General features: G+C 40.5%; 1 protein-coding gene across 2 annotated transcripts; it reads left to right on the forward strand.

Moving 5' to 3' along the window:
- Positions 1-25: 25 nt before the first annotated feature.
- On the forward strand, positions 26-11,209 carry SDHD (succinate dehydrogenase complex subunit D). Of its 2 annotated transcripts, XM_036862512.1 has the most exons (4): positions 26-164; positions 2,755-2,871; positions 5,780-5,924; positions 10,214-11,209. In XM_036862512.1, exons 1-4 carry the CDS (start codon positions 113-115, stop codon positions 10,377-10,379), a joined length of 480 nt encoding a protein of 159 aa, XP_036718407.1. In that variant the 5' UTR covers positions 26-112; the 3' UTR covers positions 10,380-11,209. The 2 variants fall into 2 exon arrangements, with proteins under 2 accessions (XP_036718407.1, XP_036718408.1); XM_036862513.1 differs by lacking the exon at positions 5,780-5,924.
- The last annotated feature ends 306 nt before the right edge of the window (positions 11,210-11,515 follow it).

Raw genomic sequence — 11,515 nt, forward strand, 5'->3', positions numbered from 1 at the left:
TCCGGTTCACCCGGCGTTTTCCTTTTCGTCGTTTTCTTTCGTCGTTGCAGGGTGGATGTTGTCATATGACTGCTTCCGGGTTGTTGGATGACCTTGAGCCTTCTCGAACGACATGGCGACTCTCTGGAGGCTGAGTGTCCTCTGCGGTGCCGGAGGTGGGCGAGGTGAGGATCCTGGCAGCGGAGGTTCTTAGCACAACCTCCAGCCGGGGAAGGGAATGCGGTGAGGATTCGTCTGCTGGGCGGTGAGACCTTTTGAGCGGGGGTGGGGTGGGGTGGGGGCGGGGGTGTCCCTCCTCCTTCCCTTTGGCAGCTCTGGCTTCTGCCGAAACCATAGTATCACCAGCGTTGCCTGCGGGCCCAGATCTTTACACGAGGGCATATCTCTCCTGCTCTGGGCTGACGTGGTGATGGGGTAATTTGAAAGTTATAGTCTTGCACAGGCTATTCACATGAGTTCTCTTTTTCTCCCCATTCGCTGTCTTTAGAGTGCTCCCTCCCTGAATCGCAAAAGAGTGTCAGGGTCTAAGTCCCAATCTACGTCTTGCCTAGTTCCCTTGGAGTTAAGTTCGATAATTATTGAAGTGGGCATTTCTGTTATACCAGGCACTGTAGTATGGTTGGGTTACAAATGTGAAAAAACATAGTTCCAGCCCTCAAGGAGTTTTCGTTTTTATGGAGAAAACACATATAAGTATAATATAACATAGAGTAAAAACTGTGCAGTAAGTAAATTGTATGCCAGTGCAGAGGAAGAATATATTAGCTGTGTGTTTTGGAAGGATCACCCTGTCTGGGTTCTTGAAGGAGGTGTGCCTGATTTGAGTGTTGAGGGTAAGCAAGGCCACAGGAAGAAGGGCATTACAGTTTGGGCTACTGGGATGAGCAAAAGAATGATGAAGGTGTAGAAACTGCTTGTTATGAGAGAAAACAAAACAAATCGGATATTAGAGCGTGAAGCTCAAGGTGAGGAATGAGATGGTTCTGGAAAGGTGAACTGAAATCAGATCACAGAAGAACTTGTCTTGATATGAAGTATGCATTTTACTTCGTGTGAAGGGGAGCCCTTGAAAGGTTTGACGTAGATTTGCAGTTTACATTGACGACTTCGGTAACAATGTGGTAGATGGCCATCATGGGAAATGGGGCAGGCTAAGACATAAGTCAGGGAGACGAGTTGAGACACTGTTGTAGCAGTCTTGGCAAGGATGGTGAGGTCCTGAACTTGGAAAGTTGTACATAAAAGAAGATTGTCTCAGGAAATGTTAGGAGGTACATCAATATGATTTGGCATTTGACTGAATTTAGAGGGAAAGTCCTACATGACTTCCAGATTTCTGGGTAAGGTGAAAGAGTGGCTGGGATGTCATTAAATAAAGTGGTAAGCATGTAGATGGGAGGCAAGTTTAAATGAGAAAGTGAGTTGAAGGGTGATTTTAGTTTTTGCCATGGTAAGTTTGAGGACCATGTGGGGTATCTCAGGGGAGAGGCCTTGCAGGCACTTAAACTTCTGAAACTCTGGAGAGATATCAGGCCTGGGGATACAGAGTTGGGTGTCATCAGCTTAAAGGCACTAGAAGTTGAGTGGACAAAATGTCTAGGGGTGGGCATAGGAAGCAAGGAGAGCAATGGGCAGATGATGGAATCCTGGGCAAACATTTAAGAGCGGCTGCAGAGGAGAGAATCAGAAGGAGAAGTAGAAGAGAGTTCTTTCAGAGAAAAGAAGGGAGGAGAGGCCACCAGTGCCACGTGATACAGAAAGCCCAATAAGATGAAGACTAAACAGTGCCTATTGGATGTGGCCACAGAAGACCATTGGTGACTTAACTAAAGCAGCTTTGGTGGGGATAAAGACAAGTTTCCGAGTTGAAGAATGATAAGGAAGTGAGGAAGTTGAGGTGATTTAGACAACACTTTAAAGAAGCATGTTTGGAAAGTGAAGAAAGGGAGCAGGGGAAGAGTGCATGGGCATTAGAGGACATAGGATCAAGGGAAGGGTTAATTATATTACATCAGTTGAGGGAAAATGGTCAGTAGGAAGGAAGGAGAGGTTAAAGATACAGGAAAGAAATTACGTTTTATTGAGTGCTTATAACATTCTGGGAATTATGCTGAACATCTTACATATATTTTTAAATTTTCAACGGAGTATTATGAAGTAAGTACCAGTATTTTCATTTTACAAAAGAGAGGATATTGATTCTTGGAGAGCCTATTTAACTTAATTGCTCATCGTCTCACAGCAGTATTGGTAGGGTTGGGTGTACCTAGGTCTGCCTATTTTTAAACCAAGAGACAAGATCTAAAAGAGGACAGAAAGGGATGGGTTCAAGAGTGCAAGCAGAGAAATTGATCTTGAAAAGGAAGATGGTATTTCCCAAACTAGACTGAATTCCTTGAAGACAAAGACTTTGTCTTTTATCTCTCTTGCTCTAGTGCAGAGCATAATCTTGCATGTATTAAATGTTTGTTGGATGAATAGATGAATAAATGGGAGAAGAAAGCTATAAGTTATTTTTTTTAATTAGTCAAAGTGAAGCCCTTTTATGTAAGTGTTCATTGATTTTTCAATATTTCCATGGCTACTTAGTCTAATCTCATAACAACCCAGTGAAATAGATGCTGTCCTCATTTTACAGATGAGTTGGTTATTCCCTGTTTGGGGTTAAATAGCTTGCCTATGGTCATTTAGAAAGTCTGTCAATCCTGTTAAAGGAGAGGTGCTTATGATTCCCCCTAATGTCTCTTTCCTTAGCTCTCTTCCTCCGAACCGCAGTGGTCAGACCGGCTCATGTCTCAGCATTTCTCCAGGACCGATCAACCCCAGGATGGTGTGGAATACAGCACATTCACCTGTCACCCAGCCACCATTGTATGTCCATCTTCATCTGGGCTGATTATCGTGCCTTTGGCAGGACTTGCTGTCTCTGAGAGGAACTCTTGTGTCCAACTCTGTCGAATGAAGACCTAGCCTACACCTGGGCACACAATGCTAGCATGGTTGAATCATGCCATTTACACTCATACAGAAACTTCTGGTCAAAGTCTTTTTAAATTTTTTAATTTTTTAAAAAGAAAATAGTTCTGTGGGAAGAGTCTGTTCAATATAGTTTAGTTACTTTTATTTATGTAGCTAATAGAGAGGAGCCAGATCCAAATCATTTGGAATAGTAGACAGTTTAAAAAATCATGCATATTTATAGCTGTAATTGACATGCTTATTTTTATTTAGGTTGATATTAAAATCATGGCATTTCTTGGATGAATACTGTTTAGGTATTATTAAATCTTAGAAAATCTGTAGGTGAATAACAAGTTAACTATATTTTCATTTTTCAAGTCTAGAAAGATCAGTATTTTACAGAGAAGACTTCTTTTGATTCTTAAGTCTACCAGTTATAATTGCATCTGAGTTATGAGTAATTAGGCAAGTGTAGTTTTCCTGCTTTTTAGAATTATGTTATCTTTGAAAAGGTTTTGTTTCTGAACTTTGTTCAGTTAGATTTAGCAGAGTGGTTTTAACTTGGGGTTCATGGGACTGAAGGAAGGTCCCCAAAGTTGTATACACAGTCTTTATTTTATTTTATTTTTAAAATTTATTTATTTATTTATTTATTTATTTTTGGCTGCATTGGGTCTTCGTTGCTGCACACAGGCTTTCTCTAGTTGTGGCGAGTAGGGGCTACTCTTCATAGTGGTGTGCGGTCTTCTCATTGCGGTGGCTTCTCTTGTTGCGGAGCACGGGCTCTAGGCACGTGGGCTCAGTAGTTGTGGCTCGTGGGCTCTAGAGCGCAGACTTAGTAGTTGTGGCCCCCGGGCTTAGTTGCTCCGCGGCATGTGGGATCTTCCTGGACCAGGGATCAAACCCATGTCCCCTGCATTGGCAGGCAGATTCTTAACCACTGTGCCACCAGGGAAGTCCCTACACAGTTGGCTTTTTTTTTTTTTTTTTTTTAATTTTTTGGCCACGCTGTGCAGCATGTGGGATCTTAGTTCCCTGACCAGGGATCGAACCTGCGCCCCCTGCATTGGGAGCGCAGAGTCTTAAGCACTGGACTGCCAGGGAAGTCCCCCTACACAGTTTTTAATGTGTGTATCTATGTGCACTTTTCCAGGAAGTAGCTCCATCCTTTTATTAGATTCCCAAAGGGGTATGTAACCAAAAAAAGGTAGAGGCTCTCAAAGAGATGTTTAAAGCCCATTTTATTTTCACTTGTTTAAAAGAAGTTTTCAGGGACTTCCCTGGTGGTCCAGTGGTTTGGACTCTGCCTGCCAATGCAGGGGACACGGGTTCGAGCCCTGGTCCGGGAAGATCCCATATGCCGCGGAACAGCTGAGCCTGTGAGCCACAACTGCTGAAGCCTGTGCACCTAGAGCCCGTGCTCTGCAAGAAGAGAAGCCACCGCAGTGTGAAGCCTGCGCACTGCAACGAAGAGTGGTCCCCACTCACCGCAACTTGGGTGAGAGCGCCCGTGCACAGCAATGAAGACCCAATGTAGCCAAAAATAAATAAATAAAAATAAATAAATTTATTAAAAAAATAAAAGAAGTTTTCATGTTCCATATCTATTTTTGGCTATTTATAAGTAACGGAACAGAAGAAGAACCATGATCCTAAAAGTTGACATTAGAACTTTGCTTCTGTCTATCTATCTATCTGTCTATTTATTTATTTATTTATTTTTTTTTTAAAGGTTTTTTTTTTTTTAATTATTAGCACCTTTAATTATTATTTATTTTATTTTATTTTTATTTTGGCTGTGTTGGGTCTTCGTTTCTGTGCGAGGGCTTCCTCTAGTTGTGGCAAGCGGGGGCCACTCTTCATTGCGGTGCGCGGGCCTCTCACTATCGTGGCCTCTCTTGTTGCAGAGCACAGGCTCCAGACACGCAGGCTCAGTAATTGTGGCTCACGGGCCTAGTTGCTCCGCGGCATGTGGGATATTCCCAGACCAGGGCTCGAACCCGTGTCCCCTGCATTAGCAGGCAGATTCTCAACCACTGCACCACCAGGGAAGCCCTATTTATTTATTTTTGGCTATGTTGGATCTTCATTGCTGTGGGCGAGCTTTCTCTAGTTGTGAGAAGCAGGGGCTACTCTTCTTGCGGTGCGCGGGCTTCTCATTGCGGTGGCTTCTTTTGTTGCGGAGCACGGGCTCTAGGCACGCGGGCTTCAGTAGTTGTGGCTCATGGGCTCTAGAGGGAAGGCTCAGTAGTTGTGGCACACGGGCTTAGTTGCTCCTCGGCATGTGGGATCTTCCTGGACCAGGGCTCGAACCCGTGTCTCCTGCATTGGCAGGCAGATTTTTAACCACTGCGCCACCAGGGAAGCCCGAGAACTTTGCTTCTCTTTGAGTTGGCTGGTTTAATTTTCTTTTGGGAGGATTTTTAATATTATTTTACTTACAAAGATTAGGTGTAAATAAAAGAGTGATGTTTTAAAGGAATTCCGTAGGTGTCACCAATTTATATTCATAAGGTATCTGTCTATTACAGTGAAGTCCAAGATTGGTAATTCTGCAAAGATATTTTGTCCGTCTTCTTACCTATAAGCAAAGTGGATCTGTCTTCTAATTAATATATGTAGGCGTTGAGACACCCTGTGCTGAAAGACTTCAAAGAAAGGAGATTGCATCTCTCACTTACCTTTATCTTACCCTGTTTATGCTCAGTCTTCCATGCATTCTGTTTGCCATTTTGTCAGTTTGGGTTATTTCGTGGCAAATATTGAGATGTGTGTTTCCCCCTGCAACTCTTACGAATCTCGTCCTTCCTTTCTACAGCTGGTTCCAAGGCTGCATCTCTCCACTGGACTGGTGAGAGGGTTGTCAGTGTTTTGCTCCTGGGCCTAATTCCAGCTGCTTATTTGAATCCTTGCTCTGCGGTGGACTACTCTCTGGCTGCAGCCCTCACTCTTCATAGTCACTGGTAAGTACAGCAGTCCTTTCAGTATTACCTTGTCTGCTCAATTTGTTTGCTGTGAGCTTGTCTCACTATTGCATATGAGGGAGAAGTTGGTTGAGATACTCAAGATCTGAAGAGAACCTTAAAACATATGTAAACTATTTATATGCCCAGATTTATGTATCCACATGCCTATTTGATGTCTTCGCTTTCATATCTGTACGCATTTTGAACACAGCATGTCATAAAACTGAGTTCCTGATCTTCCCCAGATCTCTTCCTCCAGTACTCTTGCCCATCTGAATTAATGACATTTCCATTCTTCTGTTTGTTCAAGCCCCAAACCTGGTCATCATGCTTGATTCCAGAAGTAGTCTCCTCACTGGTCTCCTGTCTGTTCTCAACACAGCAGCCCCTGTGATCCTGTTAAAATATTAAGACAGGTCCAGACACTCCTCGAAACCCTTCATCGTCTCCTAATCTTACTTAAACTAAAAGGCAGAGTTCTTACAGTGATCTACAGACTCTACATGGTCTTGCCCCCTCTTTCTTTCTTCATTTTCAATGATTTTCTGCCACATTCACACTGGCTTCCTTGCTAATTCTTGAGCACACCTGGGTCACTCCAGGCCTCAGGGCTTTACTCTTACTGTTCCTTCTACTTGAAACTTTTCCTAGTTATGTCCTTGGCTTGTTGCCTCATTTCCTTCACATCTTAAATGTTACCTTCTCAATGAAGCCGTCTCTAACGACTTACTCAAAATTGCAGTGTCTCTCCCAACATTCCTTATCCCTCTCCCCTGTCTTTATTGTCTCAGTAGCACTTATTTCATTCTAATATACTTTATCATCTGTTTATTATCTTGTATATTTCTTGTCTCCCCTCATGAGAATGAAAGCACAGATACAGAAAATCATAAGAATCAAATCTATGGCTTAGTGAATTATTATAACAGTAATACCCGCCAGGTCAAGAAATAGACCTTTGCCACCTACTGCAGGAGCCTCTTCCTTGTGTTCTGTCTCAGTCATAATGGTTCAACATCCCCCCACCAGAAACAATTTTATCCTGATTTTTATAGCAGTCATTTTCTTACATTTCATCATAGTTTTATCACCCAGATGTACATCACTGGACACTATAGTTCAGTTTTGCCCTTTTTAAAAAAAGAAATGTAATAGGAGTTTTGACTGTTTTTATTTGTTGTTGTATCTTTAGTGCCTAGGGCAGTGTCTCACACATAGCACTAAGTAAATATTTGTCGAATGGATGAATGTCCAGTTTTTATTTATTTTACCCAGTGTAGTTTGTTAGACTTTCTAAGTTAATGAACCTTCTAGAAAGTTTGTTAATAACAATTGGGTTCCTTGAGTTGTCCATTTTATGTTGTTTTGCAAGGACAATATGCTGTCATGGGTGGGGGAGGTTCTTTTTGGATTGTTAGAAGTGAAAGCACTTGGGGGAGTATCTTAACCAGCCCTGTTGTTTTACAGTCGTAGAAACTAAACCCCAGGGAAGTTAGGTAACGTGTCAGAATCATTTTCTAGCTAGTATTAAAGGAGATTTTGCTTACCTAGTTTTCTAGGGTTAGTTAGAATTACCCTTTAACCAGATAGACCTCTCACAATAAAAGATTCCAGTTGCATATGAAATACTAGCTCACAGCTACAGTAGGATTTCTCTGATGTGAGTTTCTTGAAAGGAGATCCATCTAAATTGGTGAAAAATCAGAATAAGAGATAAATCTAAAGTCATACTTTTTTTGGCCGTGCTATGTGGCATATGGGATCTTAGTTCCCCAACCAGGGATTGAACCCGTGCCCCCTGCAGTGGAAGTGTGGAGTCTTAACCACTGGACTGCCAGGGAAGTCCTAAAGTCATACATTCTAAAAATTACGATTGACGTCTCCAATTACCTTACTGATTCTCTCTTCCTTTTTCACACATACACAGAAAAGACTTGAAAGAATTGTCTATAATTGTGCACTAGTTCCTTAGCATCCAATCTTTTTTAACCCACATTAATCGGGCTTTTTATCCCAACTGTGTAACTGAAGTCATTCTTATCAAAATCACTGAAGACCTTCATTTTTTCCAAATCCAGTTGTCCATTCTCTGTGCTCTACTTGAAACTCAGTAGCATTCAACTTAATCGACCATTCTCTCCTTAAGTAAATTTTCTTTGGCTTCCTAGATGCCATACTCACCTTGTTTTCTTCTACCTCACCAGCTGTGCTTTCTCAGTATCCTCTGTCAGCTCCTTTTCCTCTTGTCTGACCTCTGAATAATAAAGGTCTGACCTCCAGGCTCATTCTAGGCTTTCTTAAATTTCTCCGTCTACACACTTTTCCAAGGTGAGCTCAGATCAGACTTCTTTTCCTGAGCTGCAGACTTGTATTTCCAGTTGTCTGACCGGCATATCCACTTGGATGTCTAATAGTCATCCCAAATTTAATATTGCCAAAAATCACTCTTTTCCCGCCCCGGAAATCTCTCTTGATTTCCCCTCAAAACCTCCTTCTCTCCTGTTCTTCCCTAATTCAATTAAATCTTGTTGTTCAAGCCAAAAATCCTAGGAGTCATTCTAGGTATTACTTTTTGTCTTAACCCCACAACCAGTCCATCAGCTCGTGTTAGTTCTCTCCTCAGAACATAGTCTGAGCCAAGTTAAGCCAGCAGCCTTGCCTAGGCTACTCCGGCTGCTTCCTAACTAGTTTTCTATTTCTGTTCTTGCCACCCTTCTTCCTGCACTGTCCTTTCACCACATATAGCCAGAGTGACCTTTTTAAAAGGTAAAATTACATTTATCCAAAGAAGATATGCAAATGGCAAATAAGCACATGAAAAAATGCTCAAAATTGTTTGTTATTAGAGAAATGCAAATCAAAACCTCATTGAGATACCACTTTACACCTTACACTTTATACCACTTTACACTTTACACCACTTTACACTTTACCAGGATGGCTGTAATCAAAAAGATGGACAGTAATGAGTGTTGAGAAGTTGGAGTCCTCATATATCTCTGCTGGGAATGTAAAACGTTGCGGCTACCTTGGAAAACAGCTTGGCAGGTCTAACAAAAGTTATTATAACAAAGAGTTATAATATGAGTTAACAACAGGGAGTTGCTATATGACTTGACAATTTCACTTTTAGGTGTATACCTACCAAAATTGAAAACATATGTCCCCACGCACACAAAAACTTGTACAATAATGTTCATAGCAGTGTTATTATTATATAATAGACAAAAAGGCGAAACAGTCCAGATGTCTCTCAATTGATGAATAGGTAAACAAAATGTGATATGTTTTTACAAAGGAATATTATTTGGCCATACAAAGATTAAAGTGCTGACCTTGAAAACATTATGCTGAGTGAAAGAAACTCAACACGAAGGGCCGCATATGTCCCGAATTAGCAAATATGTAGAGACAGAAAACAAATTAGTGATTGGGTAATGGGCTAAAGGGTACAGGGTTTGTTTTTGATGAAAATGTTCTGGGATTAAACAGTGATGGTGTTGCACAACTCTGTGTGAGTATACTAAAAGCCACAGAATTGTTAATTTTATGGTACGTGAATTATATCTCAATAGAACTGTTATTTAAAAAGTAAAATTAGCTCACTCCTTACTTAGGTCACTCCCTGCTTAAAGCACAGCTGTGGTTTCCCGTTGTATTTCGAGTAAAATTCAAACTCCTTGTTATGACCTTCAAGGCTCCTATGCGATCTGCCCCTGCCTTCTGGTCTCCCTGTTCTCCAGCCACATAACCTTTTTACGATTCCTCAGAGATGCCAAGGTCATTGTTACTTTTGTTTGGGATGTTCTTTTCATTCAAGCCGTCCTTTCTAAAATATTTCTTCATAGCACCTGTGTACTTTTTCTTACTCTTCACTAAAATGTTTGTTCCATAAGGGCAGGAATGCTGTCTTATTTGCTGTACTCTCAACATCCGTAACAGATTCTGGCACATAATATCTGCTTAATAAATTCTTTTGCAATTAATGAAAAACTCTGTAGGCCATTTGTTTGGGTTTAAAAATAAAAAACAAAATTTTATAAATAGAGTAGGAATTAGTTACTGTCTTTGATATAAACGACTCGAAAATTGAATCTGAAGGATAGGAAGGTGTCTTTATTATATTGTTAGGGTACACTTGATTCCTTCATTTTGGTTTATGATTTTTGTTACCATGAGTTGCATTTTGACCTTGACTGATTATTTTTTTTGCAGCCAAGTTAACCGAATAGCCTACTAACGTCACTTGTGGTTTTTCATTTGTACTGTGACTTTTTTTTCTTTAGGGGCATTGGACAAGTTGTTACTGACTATGTTCGAGGGGCTGCGTTGCAGAAAGCTGCCAAGGCAGGCTTTTTGGTGCTCTCGGCGTTCACCTTTGCTGGGCTTTGTTATTTCAACTATCATGATGTGGGCATCTGCAAAGCTGTGGCTATGCTGTGGAAGCTCTGACCCTTTAGACTTAACACCTTGAGAATTGATTGTACACCTCCTTGCCTCTGCTCTGTCATGCCATTTCAACTCACAGTAAGAAGGAAATAACAGATTAGTCTGCTGGTAAACCTCTTCTCCTAATCAGCCAGTTATTTTTAGAGTTTAATCTTTGAAGAAAGATTTGAGAGAAATTGTATCCAAGAAATTGTGAGACTGAGTTTTGTATTCTGGAGAGTTAATGGGGTGTCTCACAGCTTCTCAGAAGACTCACAGTATAGCTAAACATTATATATGAGCCTTTGCCTGTTAATTTATCAGACTCTTAAAGGGAATTCAGCTTTATTACTCTCAATATTTGATCAAACTTCTATATTTGTCCTAGGATGATAGAGAAAGGGAACGACTGTTAATTCATAAGTAAAGACTTTGCAGAAAATTAGGCAGTGTTTCGTTTTTGTAAACATCCCCCCCCTCTGTTCAGTCGATACCAGTTACTGATGGTTACATGTCCTAGGGAGATTTGAAAATTAGAAATACTGATATTTCACATTACTGATTTCTAAGTCCTAGGAAGAAGAGCCTGGAGAGTTTCTGAATATAGAGAAGTTTCATGTAGGGAAGAGGTCCCTTTATAGATGTTTCAAATTGTTACAGGGTCTAAATGGAGACTTAATCCTCAAATGTGTTTATTTTACTTATCCAAAAATAATCTGTCCACAAATATAAAATTATAAGTAATAAGTTGTTATTTTCCCACTGTGGGAATCTCTAATGTGAAAATGTATTCTATGAAGGTAAAGTTTTTTTAAAAATAAAAATGCTGTATAATAAAAATTTATTCTACTCTTTTATGTCTTAATTGTCCATACTTTTATTCAGTAAAACTGAGTGTCTATTGCATCTATAGCACGGAAACAGGACTGAGTGTTTAAATTTCCTTCTGAGTTTAGCAGTTAGGTAAATCAGACACAAAGTGCTATAATACAGAAAAGACTTACATGTAATAGGCAGAAATATACTGAGTATAAGTAGTTGGTATGAGAAGAGTAATAAGATTAAGTAGTAGGAATTAGAATTAGGTCCAGATTATGGTGTACTGTGGATGCCAGCCTTTATATTCAAATTTTATACTGTATGCAGTTAGTCTGGTCTTA

Source organism: Balaenoptera musculus, chromosome 8 (genome assembly GCF_009873245.2).
Source record: "Balaenoptera musculus isolate JJ_BM4_2016_0621 chromosome 8, mBalMus1.pri.v3, whole genome shotgun sequence".
NCBI lineage: Eukaryota > Metazoa > Chordata > Mammalia > Artiodactyla > Balaenopteridae > Balaenoptera > Balaenoptera musculus.

Bases quoted from the DNA above. Each gene is read 5' to 3' on its own strand.
- SDHD (XM_036862512.1), top strand. From the start codon at position 113: ATGGCGACTCTCTGGAGGCTGAGTGTCCTCTGCGGTGCCGGAGGTGGG. The intron at 2,872-5,779 runs GTATGTCCATCT...TCCTTTCTACAG, and splicing joins CCTGTCACCCAGCCACCATT to CTGGTTCCAAGGCTGCATCT. The intron at 5,925-10,213 runs GTAAGTACAGCA...TTTTTTCTTTAG, and splicing joins CTCACTCTTCATAGTCACTG to GGGCATTGGACAAGTTGTTA.